Source organism: Petaurus breviceps, unplaced genomic scaffold (assembly GCF_028583685.1).
Source record: "Petaurus breviceps papuanus isolate PSGF00001 unplaced genomic scaffold, PetGlider_PUasm1.0 551, whole genome shotgun sequence".
NCBI lineage: Eukaryota > Metazoa > Chordata > Mammalia > Diprotodontia > Petauridae > Petaurus > Petaurus breviceps.
Window position 1 is genome coordinate 21,306,498 of NW_027186372.1, and position 23,752 is coordinate 21,330,249.

Consider the following 23,752-nt stretch of genomic DNA (forward strand, 5'->3'; position numbering starts at 1 on the left):
TGGCAGAAGAGAAGAAAATAAAACTTCTCCTAACATTTTTTTTAACTTCCCAAATATGACTTCATTAAAACTAGAGATATTTCACAGCTCTCTTCTGATGGTACAATCATAATGACCATTAGATATATCTCCTACATTGTATTTTTCTCAAAAAGGCAATGTTTCCTTCAACTGTTCAGAACGGGTCAAAATATTGCTACTTCTACACTGTTCAGAAGCAAGTTATTGACAGAGACATTTTTTTTTTCTCGGTGTGGCCAAGTGATGGTGCAATTTTTTTTCACTGTTGCATAAAAGACTTTTAGCTTTTTCCCATTCATTATCTTCTCTTTTATTTTATTGCATTAATAAAATACAATGCATTGCATCTCGATCTTATGTCTTCATTTTCAGACAAACTTTAAGATCAAATCTTCTTACATTTTATTGCTGGATTTGTTTTTCATTTACACTCATTTCTGAAACTATAATTTTTCCTTAACCTTACCTCCTCAAATGATTCACTATTGTTTTACCATGTATTTATTTTATAAGCATTTAAAATGTCCTTTTCACTGACCCCAAATAAACATTTTTTAAAATAAAAAATAGAATCCTCATGATAAATATTCATAGGCAAACATAAAAATATTCTATATTGACCAGTTTCAAAATTTCATTTTTCATTCTACATTATATGTCTATCCCCTTTCCAGCAGGAAATAGGTATCAGATTTCCTTTTCTTTTCTTTGAATTAATTTATTGTTGCATTGTTATTATTTTCTCATAAATTATTGTCATTAATTTATCATTGTATTGATTAGTATTCTAAAATTTTTCAAAGTTGTTGTCATCTCCGTATGGTTGTTATCTTAGCATATGTTCTGATTCTACTCACTTAATTGTATCAGTTCAAATTTAAGGAAATTTCCCTGGGTCAAATAACTAGTATAAGAGGCCAGTGCACTATCCATTGTACCACCTACCTTCCTCAATAATACTCTACTATACTTACAAATCACATTGGTTAGCCATTCCAATATGCAGACACACCATTGGTTTCTACTTTCAGAGTACTATGAAAATGAGCTGCTAGAAAAAAAAATTGTATATATAGATCCCTTCCCTCTTCCTTTGATTTCTTTACTATATAAGCCTTGTAGTACCTAGGTTAAAGGATAAGTACAGTTTATTAACTTTGGGGCATAGTTCCAAAATGTTTTCCAGAATGACCATCTCACTATTCCCCTAAGAGTTCAATAGTATTCCTGCTTTCCCATGACTCTTGAAGCATTTATCATTTTGCTCTTTAGTTCTCTCCACTACGTAAAGCCAATCATGAACAGTTATCCTGAGGACTGCTGCTGTGAATAACTCTAAGGTTCTAACACCATAGTATAATGAACTCTATTTATTCAACAATAAAATAAAGCATAGCATTCAACAAATTAAAGCATAACATTAACAATAACATAACATAACAATTTATTACTAAAATGGTCACATAGACTTAAACAAAACATGTCATTCAGTATATCTCATAGCCATCTTTAAGAGGTAACAGAAAATACAAGCACAATTCACCCCTATGTCACAGTAAGTTACAATATCATCAGTCAATATAGAGTGTCCAAGTAAAGTACTCTTTTATCTTAAGCCGAGGCTGACTTCCAAACCCCATGGCTCTTTCACTATGGCTTTTCCTCTTCCACTGGCTGACCACTCCCAACTCTTGCCTGTATTCATGTGCAGGAAGCTCTCTGATCATGTTCCATATCTCAGCTCACAGGGACTGCTCCACTCCAAGCTCTTCACAGTTTCTGTTTCTAGGAAAATAAAACTTAACAGGACTACAACAATGTTTCCACATATTATCAACATTATCATCTCAATTTGCTATTTGTCTGAGAAACCAATACAGAAAAACAGACAGGACTTCTGTCTAAGAAATCAACACACACCAATGCACAGACAGAGCATCAATATTAAAAATATTTTCTTTCTCAGTTCTGCCTGCTCCCAGAGCTCTTATCTGCTTCTTCCTGTTCCATCATTTTTGCAAGCTCCTCCCACCATGGGCTGCCCATTAAGGGTGGGAGGAGAGGAAAGCTTCAAATTCCCTTGGGCCTATTAACGGCAGAGAAGATCTTGAAACTCCCTTAGGCCTATTAAAGGCAATAAAGTGTGTACTGTTTCCAATCAAAGACTTTATACAATCAAAGGTGAGACTCAAAGGCACTTGATTAGCTAAAAATTCAGAAAAACAGCAAAAACAATCCTATTTTCCCTGCCATTGTTCACAGTTACCAAAATAAATCCATAAGGAAAACAACCAAGTCAGAAAAAAAATTTTAAAAATAAATTCCAACTATCCAAAAATGTGACTCTGTTTTACAATATAAACAATATTCTGTCTACCAAAAGGTGGGAAGGACACATGTTACTTTATCTATTGACTGGCATTATTATCATTTTTTTCAGTTAATCAGATGTTTAGCTTCTTTTAGTGATCTTGCCATTTATATTGTTGAAGTCATTTTGTGTATAGTTGTTCAGGTTCCACTTAATTTATTCTGCATTTATTTTTTTTTCAAAATCTTGTGGCTTTTTCCCATATATCTCATATTTACCTTTTCTTACTAAACAATAATGTCTATTTTATTCAAACATCAGAAATTTTCAGCCATTCCCAAAACATTAGGGATTCATTTGGTTCCCAATTCTTTTCTAACACAAATGTGCTTTTATGGAAATGTTGGTATAGATAGAACCTTGGTGGGGTGGAGATGGGGAACATAGCAGAAGGAGAAAAATGAAGAAGAGGAAGAAAATTACTATGTAGGGGAAATTATTTGGCATCATATTTCACACAAAAAATGATTTTCCATAGATATATGAGTAATCAGAAGAAACATAAAAGACTAAATCTATTTCCAAGTATATAAATGGTTGGAAGATATGAATAAAACTTATCAAAAAAATGGAAAACTAAAAATTACCCCATGCAGATAAACTCAATATTTATTCCAAAACAAACCACATTTAGTTGCTCTTATTTATGTTTGCTAGTTTTATCTAACATAATTTATTTACATTAATGGAGTTGCTGTATCAAAAGATTTAAATGGTTTAATTACTTTTTTTCTCAATTCCAAGCTATTATTCAAAATGTTTTATCAATTCATAGTTCGACTAAAAATGGACTAATGTGCTTGTTTTCACACAGTGTCTCCAAAATGGTCAATTTACATTTTTTTTCTACTTTTAAAATTTGCAGGAAATGAAGTGAACTTTCAAAGTTATTACAATTTATATTTTCTGTCATTAATTTGGATCATGAAGCATATGGTTATTTTTAATATGCAACTGGTTTTTTTTGGAAGTTATGTTCACATCCTCTTACCACATATATATGAGGAATTAATTCTATGTTATATTTCCGCTGATTTACTGTACATCTATAAAATCACAGATTTATCATTGAAACATATGACAAAGTTTCCCCCCATTTAACTGTCTTCTTTTTCTTCTTCCTCCACCTTCAGAAGAATCCAATTTGAGACAAGCTGGCAATCTCCATCATTTCCACATCACAACTTAATAAATTAAAGATAGAGAATTCTCCTATGGGTGAGACATGGGTTGATTTCTTGGTTGACCTGAGTTACCTTATTCTTAGTGGAAGAAGCTCTTCAAATCGTATTGCCCTGTATGTATTTGTGTGTGCATATGTGTATATATATATATATATACATACACATATGTACACATACATACATACATACATTCTCTGATCTCTGTTTTGCTATCAAGATGGATAAATGGATTTCTTGGCTATTTTCTATATATGTTCATTGTGGAGCTGGTGTTTGATGGGAAGGAAATTCATCTTTGTATATAGTGATTGAAGTCCTCCTTCCCCTTTAAGAAATAGTATTAGGAGTTTAATGTGGATCAGAAAATATCCCCTAGGCTATTAAGATTAAAGGGAACAGATAGATATAATTCTAGTCCAGTACTTCTCCTCTCTGAGGAGATCAGAGTGGGGGCCAGGTTTTGGCCCCAATCTGTCACTTGTATTTTTGGTAGTAACCATACTACCTTAGGAAAGCAGGTGGAGGTATAGGGGAGGGAGACTCTAGAGATGTATCTTTCTATGAATCACTTTGAGACAGCCTTATTACATGAGAAAATCTACATTTTACATTTTATTTTCCTAGCTAACCACAATATTTCTAATTTGATGTTATAATTGTGTTGTTCGATAATATTTCTACTTTTGTTCTGTGGAAGTACTCTATTTCTACTTTTCAATCTAATTCTGATTAATTTTCCTCCATGATTTCTGGAGAAATGATATTCAGGGTCCATGAAATTCCTTCTGTTTCAGACTTTGGGATTTGTCTGATTCACAGGACTCAAGCAACCTTCAAAATAAAGGTCCCCAATAACATTGCCAAGGGGTTATCTCCAAAAATTTGTATCTAATACTGCAGTCCACATGAGTAATGCAGATCTGCCCCTCTCCTATTGCCAGTAAGACCACTGGCTATGTGAGTAGAGTTCAGGAAGAAACAAGGTCAGTAACAATGACCTATGGAGATTGATTTTAGTTTATTGTTGATGTTGTTTCTTTCTATGAGTATTGCATCATTTCTTCATTGCTAATTTTGCTACATTAAGTGTCCTTTTTTATTGAGATGATAAGGGGGCAGGATTTAAAACCTAATCTAACACCATACTAATTCCCATTTAGTTCCTCCACTTCCCTACAGTCCAAACGTAAGCAATGATCTATATCAGACTAGAAATTTATTGTGGGCCAAGTCTGGATTTGGGGGTTGGGACTGGGAGGTGTCTTTTTTTTTATATTTCAAGTTGCCTCATCCATATGTGATAGTAATGGAATATAAAGATTCCCCTGTATTGGCTTGGTTTTCAAATTGATTGTGTTAAAACCCAGAGCTTGTTAATCCCACCTGTGGGATGTACTTGTTGATGTGAAAAGAAAGTCCTGAACTGGGAGGAGCTGGTGATGTAGATTTGGAGAGACAAGAGAGAGGCAGAAGAACTTTTTGGAAGCAGCACCTCCACTCTGTGGAGGCAGAGAGAGACTGAGAGAATTGCTGGGGGCCACTTTGAATTGCCCTGGACTTTTGAGACCTGGCCCCTGAGCTACCAAGGACTGAGGAGACATAGCTGTTTTGATGGTACTTTTTCTGTCTGTTTTGATGTTGTTTTGCCAGATTTGTCCACTGGTGAAAAGACAGACCTTTTGTTGAAGAAGTCCTGGAACCTGGCTGTTGGCTAAGAGCTCCTGAGACTGTCCTGCAGACAGAGAGTGAATACTGTCCACTGGTGAATGACAGTGCTGTTGTTGCAGGGGTCTGGGAACCTTTCTGTTGGTTCAGAAGCCCTGAAGAAGTATTTTCTTGTTGTATCTTTACAGAAATCCTGGGAGAGAGTTTTGCTAATGTTTTCAGGGGTTCTAGGACTGTTCTGCAGACAAAGGATGAATTAATGAAGGGACTGACAATGTATCTTGTGGCCTTGCTAAGCCTCGTCTCCCCAGGAACTAAGATTGCTGAGAACTTGCCTCTTGTCAAGATGAAGAAAAGACCTCCATTTGGGTATTAAGTGCTGTGCTTAAACTTGATATAACTCTGGGGTAGATTCAGTTGTGATCCAGGGGTGGGGAACTTTTGACCTTTTTGTGTTCTATGATTGAACAAATGAAGGTATTTTACTTATGTTTGGAAACTAATCTCCATTTGAGAAGAGGGGCTTTGTGGTGGACTAAATGAAGCCTAGGGGTGGAGTAGTATTTAGAACAGGGACTTTGTAATTGATTGAATGAATGGAAGGTCTTGGGGTGGGATAGTACTTGGAGATTATTTAATCACACTTAGTAAATGCTGTATTTTGAATGATGTCATGTTTTGATCTTCTCTGTTCTTGGTTGGTCACTGAATGAAATGGAGAGCACCTATACTGGTATTTTGAACCTTGGGAAGTTGCCTTTCCTTGGCATTACATTACACATAGCTGGTGCTTAATAAATGCATATTAGTTCAAACAGCCTTACTTAGGACAACTCTGCTTAACATTTGTACTAGAAGTGGAGCAAGGTCAGGGTTGTTTTATTTGGGCATTCTTGGAAAAAAAAGAGGAAGATAAAAAGAAGACATTTATATGTAAAATATAACGTTTTAATGATTTCATTTTAATCACTACAACCTTAATAATTGTAGGGCATAGTGTGGAGCACATTTTTTTTAAGGACAATCTAATAGTATACAGCTGCATTATTTTCTGAATAGTGCTTAAGCTATGTACATATGCATACATATTTTATATTGAATGAATAATTCATAGATATACAAATATCATACTTTATTGAGGTAAAAGAGCGCACCAAGGTTAAAAAATAATGGCCAGGCTGAATGCTGATTTCATAATGCAAGTGAAAGCCATTCTTAGCCAATCTAAAGGTCACCTCCATGCTGATCTTTACCTATTGATAAACATTTAGGGCATACTTATAATTTTGTTCTCTTGGAAGATGGGCTAAAACTAATGCATTTTAAGGCAACCTTTGGAGGTGTTAACATTTTAATATACTTTATCTTATGATTAACAGGGAAGTTTAGTCATCATGATAGACCAAAAACATTGCTTTAAATCTCTTAAATCCACACTTAAGTATGATTCTAATCTTTTAGAAAATAATTTTTCTACTAGAAAGGTTATTTTTTTTTCCATCCTTCACATTTTTCTAGCAGTATTACTTGGTATATAATTACTTTATGCTATCCAAATTATGTTTCCAAATTTAACACAATTTTAAAAGCTTGAATTCTTATGCTATGTTCAATATAAATTGTAAATACATTAAATATAGATACTACATGTTCTGATTATTTTTTTTGACAACTATTCAATGCTACTACTCACTTCCATAGTGTCTTTAGAAAGGTAAACAATCCAGTATACCAAGTTGAATCCTGCAAATGCCACAGGAAAGAGAATTCTGGAATACTGGTCTATTTTACTTGTGCCACCCATGGTTGGTGGTGGTGGTGGTAGTGGCGGTGGTGGTGGTGGCGGTGGCGGTGGCGGCGGCGGCAGTGACAGTGGCATGTCAGCCATCAACTGTGAGTTATATGCTCTGGTGAATATATTCTTTACCTCAGGTGATTGAAGTTTTGACAGAGTCAGAGAGTTCACTCTCTTCTTCAAATTATAATTGGAATGAGGATACTGTGGAAAGAAGGCACTCAGTGGTTAGTAACATACTTATCAAAACTGATGACAATTTCTTCAGTAGGCATTTATGGAGTGCCTTCTTTTTATTTTCAAGGCAATGTACATAGGGCCATGCTAAGATCTTCAATGTAATAATCAAAACAATAAGTAATTCATCAAAAAAAAAAGTTCCTTCTATATTTCCTTAGAAAGCCGATGACTTCTTTCTATTGATTTTTTATCACATCAATTTAGGATGATTTAAATGTGAGGCCTGCACTCTTGATTGGTAAGTTCCTGGATGGGACTGCTATTTCATAAGGGGCCTTCAAGCCATAATGCTTACTTCACTCCTACCTAATTTCACTTATTTGGACTGTTCTACATCCCCACCAGCTGTCTTGACCCAGTAACACCAACTTGCTTGTGTACCCCACTCGCCTTTCCTCCTTTCCAGTTCCCCTTTATGTTTTGTTTTACCCTATTATAATGATGAGTTAGGTCTAAAACAATTTCCTAAATTTAGATTTTAGGTATTTTCTTTTAAGGCAAAAGAATATATGCCCCACTCCTTGCATGTTCTGATGGCAAACAGCAAACCTCAAAATTCCCAACACTGTTAATCCAAGAGAATGACTATCTTGTCTTGTCTGATTTAAAAATAACTTGGGGCCCCTCCTAATTTGCTCTTATTCTCTTAGGCAAATCTTGTCAGAAAAAGCAAAATGAACAAGTACTGCCAACCTTCAAGAAAAATATTTAATAAAAACCCTCCTAAACGCATTCATCATAGTAATGGGGTTCTCTCATCAGACCCTTTCTTTTGCATCTATGACAATACCCTAGAACCATATCCTTGAAGAAGACATATCTTTGTAATCTATCAAAGTATAGATTAAAGGCTGGAAAGAATGTAAGAAGTCAACTACTCCAACACTTTTAGAGATGAGGAAATTAAGTTCCAAAAAAGTCTAGTGAGTTTCCTAAAATCATAAATGAATTAAACAACAAAGCCATGATTAGAACCCATATAGTTTCATTCTAAATTGAGTGTTTTTTCTATTGTACCACATTTTCTCACAGTCAAAGCATTAGATGAATCTGAGAGAAAATAGCTGGGATCACAGAGATTCCTGGAAAGAGGAATACCCTTCAAATAGGAATAGAGTCTGGAAAAATGAAGATACAAAGCAGAGATTGAATTTAAAAGAATCAGAGAATGTTCTACCTATTTTCAGGTCATTTCTTAACCATAACACAATAGTAAAAAGTTCTTAATGGGGAAAATAAAAGAGGAGATTTTTAAGCCAATTTTATAAGAAAATAATCGTTTTGTTACTTTCCTAAGTATCATAACCTTCCATCCTCATTCCTTGTACTAACTCTGTTAACTGAATGTTTTGTTCAATGTTACTGTGGGATCCTGTCAGGCTGACACTGGGAATGTGTGTGTGTGTGTGTGTGTGTGTGTGTGTATTTGTGTGTGATACAGAGAGGGCCATAGACAGTTCATTTGGGGGAAGGGGACCATGGGAAAAGGATTGGAGCCAGGAGGAGGATGAGGTTGTAAATAGAAAATTATTCACAGACATTTATGAGTAAGAGAACAAAGTTTGGCTACTCTCCTCCTGGAGCTAATCACTGTGATATTATGACTATTACCCTTTCCCTAAAGCTGTACTTAAGTCCAATGTTTTATTTGTTTTTCTTGCCCGTATGACCGTGAAATTCATCCTTTCTTCCTTTCCTCCTAACTATAGGAGCTGAAACTGCTGAACACTAATTGGATCTTGCTCATTCATTTCAGAGCAGTTTGAGGATTATACTATGCTTCTCTTTTGTCCTGTATATTTGCTCCTGTGATATTCTTTTCCAATGAATCATGGAATGATCTGATGACATTCTCTCTTCCATTCCTCCCTCTCTTTCTCTCTCTCTTTAAAAAAATAGATACCAAGTTCCTGTGTGTTCTAATAACTCCATTACCTGCACTGATATTAAGGGCTTCTGGAAGTTCATTGTCTTAACTAAATACAAACCAGTGCTCCCACAAGACCATTCCTTTATGTCAATCTCCCTTGACAGATGTGACTCAAGATTGACGGGTCATTTACATAGAGTACTCCCCTATAGGCTTGAGTCAAAAATTCCCAAAAGAACAAAAACTTTGGCTGTCCATTTCCTGTGTAGTATAGACTTAATTATTTATATGGCATTCAAGGCTTTCAACAATTTAGCTTCATCTTAACAGTTTTCTTCCCTGGTGCCTCCTAAATATGTGCACCCATATCTCCTTCAAACAACAAGCATAATTCACCAACATATTTTTTGAGTGAGACCACCCCTTTGGCCCTTTAAATGTACTTGTACTTTGACAAGAAAGACTTATTATACTTTCCCATAGACTTCTGTTTCTCTTTTAGCATTAACAAAGAATATCCTTTTATCTCCTGACCTTAAATAGTTCAGCATTTTCTTCCTAAATGACTAAATGCCAGAAAAGCAATTTTAGAAAACTTCTTTGCTAAGCCTGCCCTTTCACAGATGAAGGAACCAAACCCTTGAGAAGTTAAAGGACTTGCCTTTGCTTAACCCTGCTCTAATGCTGAGTCTACATTATTCCCCCAATCACTCAATTCCTTACTTACTTTGTGATAAAAGTTGAAGCTAGATAGTTTTTCCCCCCTATGAGCAACACAGGCTAACAACCCAATTCTGTATGGTTTGGGCATTTTCCCATCCATGCTGTGAGAATCTCTGTGGTATGTTTGTCCTTTAATGCCCATTTCTCAGCACGCCACTTGAGGGTGGATTTACCTTACAGCAGGTCTCCTTCACAACACATGTTATACGTTTTCCTCACTCTCATAAAATAGACCTGTTTACACCCTGGCAGAAGAATTGCCACTTTGCTGCCCTGTGGGGTATGTTTCTCTCATGGACAGACCCCATGTGTTTCTGGCCTGAAACTCAGCAGCCACCGGATAAGTTGGGCACCTCCCTGAGCGTTGGTTGGTCTAGAGTAGCAGAAAGGCCTGCAGATTCAGTGACATTTGGACTATAAGTAACAACAACTGTTATAATTTTTTCTCACTGGACTTTCTTCCTCCTGAAGGTTTTCATTCAATTTACTAAAGAGACTTGGCTGCAATTATAAGCATACACTTCAGTGTGAAAGATGAGATTCTCTTTTGGGGGAAATAACAGGCTCTCTGTGGGTGAGTCTCTATTCAAAATATTCTAGTTCATTTTCTCATAACCATTTCCCACAGTGGAGGCTCCGTTTAGTTATTCTGTGCTTATCTGCCTCAGTTGGTGAGTCAAATCATCTCCTTCACAATATTCCAGAATGAACTGACTCACAACATCAAGTCTAGACTTTGAAGTGATCATCATACATCCTAAAACATTTCTTGTAGATCTCTTGTATAATCAGCAATATGTGGCCATTTTATCTCAGCCAGTGATAATTAGAATCAACATCTTTGCATAGGTCAATTTCCATTTTTCAAAACTTGTAGCTTGACTAAAAGGATGGGTTGTAGATGCTGTTATCATAGACAGTTATTAGGCATCTCCTAATAACATATTATTTCCTTTGGTCTTTGTTCAAACCAGTATGTCATCTAATAATAAGGACAGCTGAAACTACCATAAGAAGCTCAATTAAACTCTTATTATGCTTAAGCTCAATTACTATTTCATTCCAACTTTGCATTTCCAGACATTCGCACAGTGATGACTGGCACATAGAAAACATTTAATTGATTGAAGGAAGACATATATGTTCTCTAGTTGGAGAAACCTTCAAGAAATAAGAACTAGGGCAGAGCTACAAACAGTGGGTAAAAGTTGCAAAAGAAAAAAACAAAAAATAAATTTAGTCTTGATATATATGTAAGATATTATCCTTTTGATATGTAGACATTTTGGCTGCTGATAGAAGAAGAAAGACTATTTCTTGAGGGAAAACTGATAAAATCACTGTGAGAAGAAACATGGTCTTTCAGATAAAATATTGAGGAGAATATTTTTCTCCGCACCTGATAGAGAACTGCCACTAAGATGAATGTACTGAAAGGAATTAAGGAACAGTAATGAAATTAGTCATGATGGTTATAGGGTGTGGTGGCTCATCATCTCATTTACACTGTATCAATTTTTAGATTTTTTAAAGGTTATATGTGAAAACTGTAAGACAAAAATATTTTGGCACTATGGGAAAATTATGCAAAACTGTTGACATATACATAGCATAAAGATATAATTGTTGAGTTTTCAAATCATAAGCGAGAGATAGGTGACTGCTGATTAAGACACATTGATCTGTAGCATAGGAAGTCAGAAGGGAAACTGTAGAAAAGACCCACATAAGAGCAGAAAAAAAAAAAGAAATACAAACAGAGGGGAAAAGATAGACTTTAATTTGTTTTGCTATGGGAAGAGGCTTGGATTTCCAGAGAGACAACCCATAAAGCAGAATCCCCTGATATCTGCATATCTTAAGAGCTTGGCAATTGTCTGCCTTGAGGGAAATTCTTGTCCTTGAAAGAGCATAACTCTTTTTCAGCAGGCTAGGAAGGGTGACTGTGTGCTAAAGAGTCTATCTTGCTTCAATAACTGAATGTAGCAAGAACAGCAAAAAAAGAAGCAGCTTTGCTCAACAGGAGAGTTTTGACAACCATAACAAGAGCAGAAAGAAGGGAAAAAAGACTTCAGCCAGCAAGTGATGTATGTTGAGCACTAATATCCAGAGAGACTAAGGTCTTCAAGCCTACCTTACAGCTTTATGAATTGCACAAAGCCCATGAATGTTACTACGTACATCTCCCTGTCAAGTTTCTGCAAAAGTCTGCTTACTGTCTCCCATGTACATTGTGCGCATTAGAATGGTGGAAATGGTATTGGGTGCTTTAGAGAATAACAAGATCTCAAAGTATAGCTAATTGTTTAACTACTGGCATTTTTGATATGAAATATTTGTCTAAAAGTCAAAGAATTGACACAATATTGGGGGGACCATAGTATAACCATTTGTATATTGCTTTTGTTGTTGTTCAGTCATTCAATAATGTCTGACTCTTCATGACCCCATGGACCATAATATGCCAATACTGTTTATGGGGTTTTCTCGGCAAAGTTAATGGAGTGGTTTGCTATTTTCTTCTCCAGTAAATTAAGGCAAACAGGTTAAGTGATTTACCTACAGGGTCACATGGCCAGTAAGCTTCTGAGGCTGGATTTGAACTCAAGTTTTCTTGACTCCAGGTCCAGTGCTCTGCCCACTGAGCTACCTATATGCTACTACACATGAAAACAGAAGAAATAAAGAAGTCACATACTTTGGGCTCCCAAATTTTCATTTGAGGATTGGAAAGAAAGTGCTGGTTGAGGTAGTTTTGTAAAATTTCAAGAGTAACAAAAGCATTTGTCCATGGGACACTTGATCATCTGTCTTCCAGTGTCTATGGTGAGCATAAATAGACAAATATGAAGATATCTATGGTTTATATGCAAAATTAGAATAAAAGGAAAATCATTCTAGAGTCAAAGGGCTTGGATTCTATATTAATAGTATATTATCTGCATGATCTTGTGTTAATAGTATATTATCTGTGTGATCTGTGTGATCTCTGGCTTCCAATTTCTTCATATATAAAATAAGGGACTTGAACATTGTAGTCTGTGAAGTTCCTTCCACTCTATATCTCTGATATTATTATCTCAAATTAGGAAGAAGAAGGTTTGGTAAATTCTCCAAACTAAGTATTATAAAGGTCTGTAATATGCCCAACTCACCTGGGATGGAGTCTCTCTATGAAGAGCAGTTGGGAGCCTGACTCCCCTGTAATCTTAATGAAATCTAAGCCTTGGAGAAAATGTAGGGCATTCTGTAACTTGTTCTATTTAATTAACCACATGGCTTTAATTGGTTTGAGGAAGTATCCAAAAATGCCTTTCAGATTTGGCTACTCCCTCTTTCCTACTCTTTAATTCCTTGCAGTCAGTATAGTATTATGTCCCAAGGAGCAAGAATTAATCTGTGCATGTGGCCTTGGGAACTCCAGAAAAAGTTTTCATTAGACAGATGTGCTTCATCTGGACATTTACCTGATGAGACCAATTCTTTGTTAAGATCTGAGTCAATGACTAAGTCAATGACTGAGAGAAGACCATGACTCAGACATAATGGTGTGGGGGTACTGATTATATATTTATTTTTGCTATATATTTTAACTTTTTAAATCCCTTCATAAAATCCAATTGATGTGAAGTGGTTCTAATTACTGGTTCCCCAATAAATGGACAAAAAACAATGGGTCTTGAGTCAAAAGATCTCCTTAACTTGAACTCCTCAGATTGAGAGAGTTAAGTCAGAGTATGCATATTAAATATGTAAGCATATTCATTTTTATTAAGTGAGTACTTTTCAATGGGAATTGCTTTTTTTTTTCTTTTTCAGTATAGGAAATTTAGTTCACCATTAAAAAAGTCAAAGATTTCTACTACTTAGAAGTCTGGTACCTGTATATGTTGAAGGTTCTCTTGAAGAGGGCCATCCAGAAGCATGGGAAATTGTGCATACCAAAATAAATAAATAAATCCTCCACAATTTCTTAAAAGACAGGAATATCTGGTTATTGTTCTAGTAGTTTCAGCTGCCCTAATTATCAGATGACATACTGGTTTGAACAAAGATCAAAGGAAATATTAAATTATTAGGAGACATTGCCAATGATAACAGCAGCTACAACCCATTCTCTTAGTCAAGATACCAGTTTTGAAAATGGAAATTGACCTATGAAAAGATGTTGATTCTAATGATCACTATTTCTTAGCCACGTTTAACCAATGAAGAGAATTCACTATAATAAAGAGACAGAAAGAGCTCAGAAACCACTACCATTAACATTCTATCTTGTTGCCAAATAGAGAAACAAGATAATACAGAACTTTATAAAGTAATGTACAAAATATTCCTGAGGATAATTACGAAAAAAAATTTGACACTACTCTCTCACAAGATAGCAAAAAGCAGTTGAGGGGAAAATAAGCATTTAGAATACTTCAATAAGATCTGGCTAAACCAGGTCATTCTGAAAGCATAGGAAATGAGAAAACTCATAATTAAAATATGAAATGTAAAGCAAAAAACAAAAAAATCCATAGAGAGCAGCCTGATCAGCCTTTGGCTGAAGGGACTTCAGATCACCAGCAGCTATAGCAGTTTCCAGAATTACCAACCCATAGATGCCAAAGACAAAGTTAGAGGGTAGTGCAGTGTGGACATTGGGACCTATGATTTGGGAGTGCAATCTGGCCTTTGCCCCATGGAGGGAGAAGTGGCTGAGGTGCCCTGGCCATGTAGCCTCCCTCCTCATAGCTGCTTCAGAGCTATTGGTCTTCAGATTGCAGGGGTAATAAGCAACCACTCTGAGTAGTAATCACTCTTTCTTTAACCTGCTTGGATGTGGATCACTATCCTGGGTGGAGGTCCTGGAGTTCATGAGCGGTTTGACAGAGCATGTGGAGGCATCAGAGATGGCACCCACCTAATACCTCCAGCAGCTGCAAAAACCCCAGCATTTGGGATAAAGCTCCCATTTCTGGTAGCAGAGTTCTACTGTGGCAAAAAGCTCAAAATTCAGGTAATTGTGTGGCAACATGAGCAAGCAAAGGAAGCAAAGCAAACAGAGCATTCTGACATTAGACTCCTATTTTGGGAACAAAAAGGATCAAAGAATGGAACAGGAGGAAACAAAGAAGTCAGAACTCCTGCACCAAAAGCTTCCAAGAGAAATATGAGCTGGTTACAGGCCACAGAGGACCTTAAAAAGGATTTTGCAAAACAAAAAAGAGAAGTGGAGGAAAAATTGGGAAGAGAAATGAAAACCATGCAAGAAAATTATGAAATGAGAGTCAACAACCTGACTGAAGAAAATAACACTTTAAAAAATAAACTAACTCAGATGGCAAAAGAGGCTCAAAAAGCCAATGAGGAGAAGAATGCTTTAAAAAGCTGAATTTGCCAGATGGAAAAAGAATCTCAAAAGCTCACTGAAGAGAATTATTCCTCAGAATAATTCCTCAGAATTAGAAACTGAATATCATGTTTCAGGAAAAAAATTGTCATTCAGTGGAATAGAGGACTTTTAAGCATTCTTGATGAAAAAAACAGAGTTGAATAGGAAATTTGACATTCAGATACAAGACGCATGAGAAGGTAAACAGGGAAAAGAAATCATAAGGAACTTATCAAAGGTGAACTACTTATATTCTTACATGGAAAAGTGATAATTATAACTTATGAAACTTTTCTCAGTATTAGAATTGTTGAAGGGAATAGAAATGTGTTTGTGTGTGTGTGTATACATACATTTATGTCTATATAGCAGAGTATATGGGTATATGAATACATATGTAAATGTGTGTATATATGTTTACAGGTATACATAGACAGAGGGCACAGGACCAATTGAATAGAAAGGGATGATTCTTAAAAGGTGAAATTAAGAGGTGAGAGAGGAATATAATGTAAGGAGATGGAGAGAGACAGAAAGGGTAAATTATCTCATGCAAGGGAAAACTGTTTCAATGGAGGGGAAGAACAGGAAGGCAAAAGGGAATGAGTCAACCTTATTCTCATTGAATTTGGCTTATGGAGAGAATGACATACATACTAAATAGGGTATCTCACCCTATAGGAGAGCAGAGAGAAAGGGGAAGAGATGGGGGATAATGGAAGGGAAAGCAGGCTGGGGAGGAGGGAAGTTGGAAGCACCCACTTTTGAAAAGGAACAGGATCAAAATAGAGAATAGAACAAGTGGGGGGTGGGATAGAATGGAGGGAAATATAGTCAGTCTTTCACAATATATCCACTATGGAAATGTATTACATAGCTGCCCATGTACAATCAATATTGAATTGCTTATCTTCCCAGTGAGGGTGGATGACAAGGGGGGAAAGTAAAGAATCTGGAATTCAAAGTTCTAAAATCAAATTTTTAAATATGTATATATTTATTATTATTATTATTACTTTTCATGTAACTGGGAAATGAGATATACAGGCCCTGGGGCATAGTGATCAACTGTGACCTACTGGAAAATTGGAGAGGCATGGGGGAAGATAAGGGAGAGAGAAGATTGGGGGAGGGGATATTCAGTGGGATCGCTGTTTAGGGGTGGTGGGTAGGGAAAAATGGGGAGAAAATTTGTAACTCAAAATCTTGTGAAAATGAATGATGTAAATTAAAATATAAAAAGAGTATAAAAATTTTAAAAAGAAAAAAAGTAAAAATATCTATAACTCTTGTAGAGATTTTTTTGGTGGTATATTCTAATTACCAAATATCATTATAATTATTGCAATTAGCTTCTTCTGCACCTTATTACCTTTTTTACTATGTGATGAAGTAATAGTGATATTTAAGTATATCAACTTCAGTGGAATGTAAGTTCCTTGAGAAAAGAGGTTGTAATAATTCTTCTTTTTGTATGTCCAACATTGACTGTCTTAAACAGAGTAAGAAGCTAATAAATGGTTGTTGAAATTGTGGAGAAGTCTGAATGAGACCAAATGCACAAAGAATAAACTTCTGTTGGACATAATACAATTTTAAACATACTGCAAGACAGATTTCCAAGATAAAGAGAAGATTGCAAAATAATTATACACAACAACACAAATGTTAATATCACCTAATGAAGGTGACTGAAATATCAGTCCTTACTTATCCAAGTGTATACTTTCTCATTTCTATAAAATCTTTATGAGAATGGGTCATGCCTACAATAAGAGTTTAACTGTTAACAGGTAGATATTAACAAACAAGTTTCTAAAAGAGTACATATTTTCACCGTAACAAAGGATATGGAGACACAGAAAACAAAAAGTTCTTACTGTCTTATAATGTGCCTATTGTTGTTTGATTACAAAAATACATTGATTCACTAGGCAAATGCAATCTTAATAGTTCTCAAACAAATTATCTTTTATGCATATGCCAAAATAATGGAAATTTTATGACATGAAATCAGTTTCGTTTAATTTAAAATGCAAATTATCATTATCAATTAAGACATTAAATAAGAAGATATATGATGGTCAAAGGTTTTCACCAATGTCTTGGAAAACAATATCCTCTGCAAAGTCCAAATGAAACAGTTTCATCAATTCATTCTACATCATTATGTACAAAAAAGATTTCCAAAATACTGCATGATACATCAGGTCAAAGGGTAAAGTTGTTTCTGATTGAAGAAATCCAGAGCAATTTCTTTGTGGGCATAATTTTTCATTTGTTCTTTACAGAATAGATTCAATACTCAATTCAATGGACTAAGCAAGCACAGAGAGGCATTGCAACAATATGGAACAGAGTAAGAAAAGTCATAAGAGATATAGAATGGGATTAGGAAAGTGGGAAGTAAGAGGATCTGCCTAGAATAGCCAGTATGAGCAGCCAGGGACTACTGGGTTGTATCTGGAGGACATATTATTGAATATCAAAATTCTCCAGTTCTCCTTGTTCATGGATGGCATTACGCTGTTTATATTGAGCAATAGAACAGTATAAGGGCCATCAATAAGACATGTATTTTTCTAAGTAAGATCATTCTACCTATCCACATTGGGGGAAAAAGAGACAGAAAAATTCAGATTGTAATATAGTATGTTGCTATAATATAGTATCTCCCCTTCATTTGGATCATAAGTATGTATATGCATGTATACATATACACATGTGTGAATATGTATGCATGTATATATACTTTTATGTGTGTATACATACCTACAGAGCTACACACAAAAACTTGTTTATTTAAATATGTATAAAAAGGATGTGATGACACATGTCTGTAGTCCTTGTTACCAGAGAGATTACAGTTGATGGCTCATTTGATTTCAGGTGTTATGAGCATTGGCAGGGGTAAAACCAATTGAATGTTTGCACTATCAGACATAAATAGTGTCATTTCCTGGGAGCAGTAGGCTTCCAGGATTTGGCAGAAAGGTCAAACAAGGACACATTGGAAACTGATAGGTCAAAGGGCCAGATAAAAACATCCAGTTTAAAAAAAAGATTATTCATGTATGTATACACACATATGATCTGCAAATATGTACATATAGAGATATAAATATATATAACGTATGTAGATGTCCTAAAAATTCTTAGCAACATTTTAACCTTTAAAAAAACTTTGGAAATATAAATACTACAAGCTTACAAAAATATTTGGAAGGTTTATTAATTATATTTTTAAAAATACTGATAGGTTTCCTATCTCAATAAAACATAGCCACTGTCAGCTATATATTGATCTAGTCAATTTTGAATTTTATTAAAAAAATTTATTAGCTGCTGTTAGTGACTGAAAAGATTGCATTTGTAACCCTGATAGGTATGGGATCTGAAGATCTAAAAGGAAAAGGACCATTTCTTTGAGACATGGATGTTAAAAAGGAAAAGCCCTGGTCTTTCCCACAAGGCCCAGGTCCCTGCCTTTTGCCTGAGGTAACTGGCCCTTCCAATTAACTGCTCTTTCATTATGGTCCTCATTGTCTGCCCCTGACCCCACCCTAGACTGTCTTTCTTTAATTCTAACCCTTCTCTGTTCACACAGTCTTCTGTATAAAAGACCCAAACTGCTCAGATTCAATCTGGCCTGCTAGTCAATACAAGAGCCACAAATGCCAGATTCTTAAAATCTTGCCCACCCTGACCAGTATTCTAATAAACCTTGTCTTTAGCTGAAAGAAGGTTTTGTTCAAATTCATTCAAGGCAGTATCTGCATTGCTTGCCTTTGAATTTCAGGGACCCAATACCTCTAGACCTCAACAACCCTAATCTTAAGATCATCCATAGAATAAAGTTGACACATTCATGATAGTGTTTATGTAACTTCAATAGAAATAGTTTAATGGAGAAAGATCAGGTTTCTAAGGTGGTCATGCAACAGGACCTCATTTCCTGATCTACTAGTCTGAGAAATATCATCCAGGATATTAAATTAAAATAAAAATATTAAATTCAAAATTCTTAAGATCAAATAAATGCAAAACATGAATAATTTTTCAAGTAATTTTGTGCAAGTCTGTAGCACTTATGCTACAAACTGTATATATAGAGTATACTTTTGCAGATAAATGGATATATACATATATATATACACATACATACATAGAAAGTGTAACTCATTCTTCTAATGTTATAAGTCTTTACTACTCCAAAAACCAATAATAACTGTGTTTTAATATAGGTTTTTCTATTCCCATTTTCAGTCCCCTCAAGAGCTTCGCTGGCTTCCTTCATTTCCTAGCTTAAATCCCACCTTCTACCAGAAGCCTTTACAGATCACCCTTAATGTTAGTCTCTTCCTTCTATTGATTATCTCCAATTTATCCAAATCACTCTGGCTCTCATACATTGACCAAAAACAGGTCACTGCCCAAGCACCATCTGGTCATTGTTTGGGCCCTAGATTGCTCAGAGTGAATGTAATTAGCAATTGTTTCTGTTTTGGCCAGAAACCTTGAAGATCTTCCCCTCTGTACAGCCAAGCCTGAGAAGCTTTGCTCTTGGTTGGCTTTACACCCTCTCAGACTGATTGATTTTTCTTAACTAGATAAAAGGGACTATTTTTTTTTTGCCTCATTTCTTACCTAGCCATAAGCATCTGAGGCCATTCCCAGTCTTCCTGATCTATATCTTGCCACCGAACCCAGATGGTTCTGGAGAATAAAGTGAGGCTGGTGGCTTTGCACTGTTCTCCTTCACTTAAATCCAATTCACTTTCAAGTCATAGCATCACCTTCCAGATGTCTTGGTCTTCTTCAAGAAAAAGTTATTTGAATGTCATCTCTCCCTTTAGACTTTGAGCTCCTTAATAGTAGAAACTGCATTTTGTCTTTTGACGTTCTTAGCAAGTCCAATGTTAGTACAATGCATGGTACATACAAAGCAAATGATAAATACTTGTTCGTTGACTAACTGACTTGTGATCTAAGGTGGGGGAAGATAAGAGCCCTCACCTTCTTTACTCATACAGAGGCTTACCAGGAGAGAATAGTATCACAACATCCCAGAGAAGAGAAAGTTTCAAGGAGGAGAGGATAATAAAAAGGACCAATTGCTACACAGAGATCAGGAACAATTAAAACAGAGAAAAGTTAGTAAATTTGGCAATTTGAAAACTTAGAGGAACAATTTCAGTTGAAAAATGAAATTGGAAAACAAATTTTAAAGGATTGAGGAGTAAGAGAAGAAGTGGAAGCAATAAACGTAAGCAGTCCTGATTTTTTTTTCTATGACCCCAGCTTAGAAAAGGAAAAGAGATATGTGATGAAAATTTGAAGAGATAGTAAGGTATAATAAAGTCCTTAATTTGTGATAGGGAAGAGTTGGCTATGTTTGAAGGTAACAGAGAAAGAATTAATTAAGTGCTTAATACGGTGCCTGACACATAGGAGGTACTTAATATATTCCTCTTTCCTTCCTCCTTCTTTCCTTCCTTCCTTTCCTTTCTTCCTTCTTTCCTCTCTTTACAACTTCCTTTTTTCCTTTCTTTTTTTCCCCCTTCCTTTTTTTCTTCCTTCCTTCCTTTTTCTTCTTCTTCCATTTGCTAGTTAACTAACCTTTGGATAAATAATAAAGAACTGGCAATAGGAAGCCCAAAGGCCAAAAAATAAAAAAAAAAAATCCACCCAAAACCAATATATTTCTAAAATGGAAAGAAAAGTCAATTTGTAAACCATTCTTCTACTTTTGAAATTAGCACTTACCTTCTAAAGCACAAGGGGAAAGACTCCAGTCAGTATTAAAATGGGCTTCTATCAGAGTGCAGATGAGGGCTCAGCTTGAGGCTGTCACTGTTTGGAGGAGATAGAGCACCTATGGTTTTGAGTTTGCAGAGGGCACACCTGCCACTGAGTGCCATCCTGCTATCTATATTTTTAGACAATGCTTGGTTTTAAGTAATGCCATTATTTAAAAGGGCATCCTACATCAAACTAGCTATTAGTCCTAACCAATTCCTTAAAGGAAGAAAGGGACATTTGACAGATGTTTAAAGGATTTTTTTAAAGTTATTCTATTTATAAAGAAAAATGTATTCAGAAATATGCTGCAATCCCTTAGGTTCAAGGGGTTAAGAGAAAAATACATTACAGATACAACCCTCCTTAATTGGGTCATCTTTAGATTTGACTTGGCAATGAATTTTGTATTATATCTTCAAAAACAAAAAATCTGGGGTCAGTACAACCCCAGTTCAAATTTTATACTTGTGTGCCCATAAACAAATCACAATTCTTCATTAGGACTGAATTTTCTTATCCTTGAAGTGAGAGGATTAGAGTGTGTATATGTGTGTATGTATGTGTATGTGTATGCACACAAAACTGTAAGAAATGAATTGATGACAATAGGATGTCAAGGCACACAGTTGGAGGGATTTCTACTCAAGGTTACAAAGATTATATGAGTCAGAACTAAGACTTAAAGCCATATTATCAGCCTTCAAGTCTTCTTTCTTTTTTTTTTTTTTAAAGTAATCGGGGTTAAGTAACTTGCTCAAGGTTACACGGCCAGTTATTATTTCTGGGTGTGGTGCTGAGTATCTGAGCCTGGATTTGATCCAGGTCATCCCGACACTGGAGCCAGTGCTCTTACTCGCTGAGTCACCTGGCCACCCCTAAGCAATTGGGGTTAAGTAACTTGCTCAAGGTTACACGGCCAGGTGTTTCTAGGTGGATGGTAAGTGTCTGAACCCGGGATTCGACCTCCAGGTCTTCTCAACACTGGAGCCAGTGCTCTTACTCGCTGTGCTACCTGGCCGCCCCCAAGTCTTCTTTCTATTACTGTAATAGGAAGTGTTTTTTTTTTTTTTCAAATTACTTTTGAAAATTTTTTTCAAAATTTTTCAAATTAAATTGAATGGTATTTTTAAGACATTGTAGTTCTGTTCATTTCAAGCACTATATTCAGTATACACTCAGCATATGTTCAATAAATGCTAGATTATGATATAGACTATAAAAAATGTGGACCAGTAAAATGAGAAAAGTTAATGAAAAAAGTTACAATTCACCATAAGCCCACATTATATGATTATTATATGCTGAACATAAAAGTTCTGATTCAGTTACTTGGAAAATTTACTTAACAAGAATCATGTATATCATGTTCAATTTCTCCCAACTAATGCAGTGATTTCAAGGCTTCAATATCTATTATATAGGTAGTATATTTTTCATAGAAGCAACTGTTTTTAATAGTTCATTAATAAAGCAGAATGTACTAATGATATAATGGAACCTGAAGTCACATGATCTGGGGGTTCAAGTCTCACTTCTTCCTCTTACTAATTATCTGAACTTGGACAAGTGCATTATCCTCACCCAGCCTTAGCATTCTTATCTGTACAATGGAAATAATAACACTTGCACATACAACTTCACAGGTTTGTTGCCGATGGTCAAATGAGAAAATGCATGCAGGAGTGCATTGCCATTTTTTGCAAAATAAAGTCTTTGTAGATGTGAGGGACTATCAGTGTGGAATAGTTCATATACTGCCAAACTCAGTCAATGTATTAGATATTTTTTGCTGAGCTTTTTTTTGCTTTCTTTTTTCATTTTTTTCATAAGGGATGGCTTCATACTGGGTCTCTCGACGAGGATGAATATGATGCTGCTAATAAAAAATATCAAGAACAGTTCCAAAAATGAAAGTGCTGATTAATTATTGTGCTCAGTAAATGCAAGTTCTTATTATGTCAATAGAGGTAAGCTGAGTCCTTTGGGCCAGAAGTATCATGCTATGGTATCCACTTATTTAAGGACACACTGCTACGGTACAATCAAGATCTTTAAAGGAAAGTTAACCACTTGTAACTCTTTGTTTGTAAATTGAAGGATCTTAGGTAAGTGATCCAGTGATAGAGCAATTCTACATATTGAAAGTAATATACATATATACATATATATATACACATACATTATATACATAAATTTATACATAAATTTATGCTTACTTAGTAACCACTTAATCTGGACAAGAATGCTCAGAAACAACTGTTCTGCCTTTCCCTTCTAATCCATTTTAGGAAATTTCTATTTTAACCTTCTTAAATCATATCCCTACTAGTAACACTTTCTTATTCAAAAATTGTCAGTGGTTGACCTGAATTATTTCTCACTATATTCAAGGAAAGACATTAAAGTTATGAATTAACCCCAATTTACCCACTTCAGCTTAGTCTCTTGGTAGTTCTGCTTCATTCACCTCCTTCTCCAAACAAGCTGGAGTGCTCAAGATCTATGTGCCTTTGCTCACAATAATCCCTCTTTTTATCCACCCACCCATAGCTCCACTAATTCAGTTCCTACCCATCTTTCAAGGCCCAATTCAAATTCAGTCTCTGCAAAGGTCATCCCTGTACCTGTGTACTTGATACCAACCTATTTTTTTTTTCTTCCAGGAGTTTGCTTTTATTAAGTAATCCCCACCCCCTTTCTA

At 35.5% G+C, this 23,752-nt stretch overlaps 1 protein-coding gene across 1 annotated transcript in view; it reads right to left on the bottom strand.

Moving 5' to 3' along the window:
* Positions 1-6,913: 6,913 nt before the first annotated feature.
* The window catches only part of GABRA6 (gamma-aminobutyric acid type A receptor subunit alpha6), a 41,939-nt gene continuing 25,100 nt past the window's right edge, over positions 6,914-23,752 (bottom strand). Inside the window, exon 8 of the mRNA XM_069102279.1 lies at positions 6,914-7,240. Within this exon, the coding sequence (XP_068958380.1) occupies positions 6,914-7,240 (327 nt within the window). The remainder of the gene's footprint in view (positions 7,241-23,752) is intronic.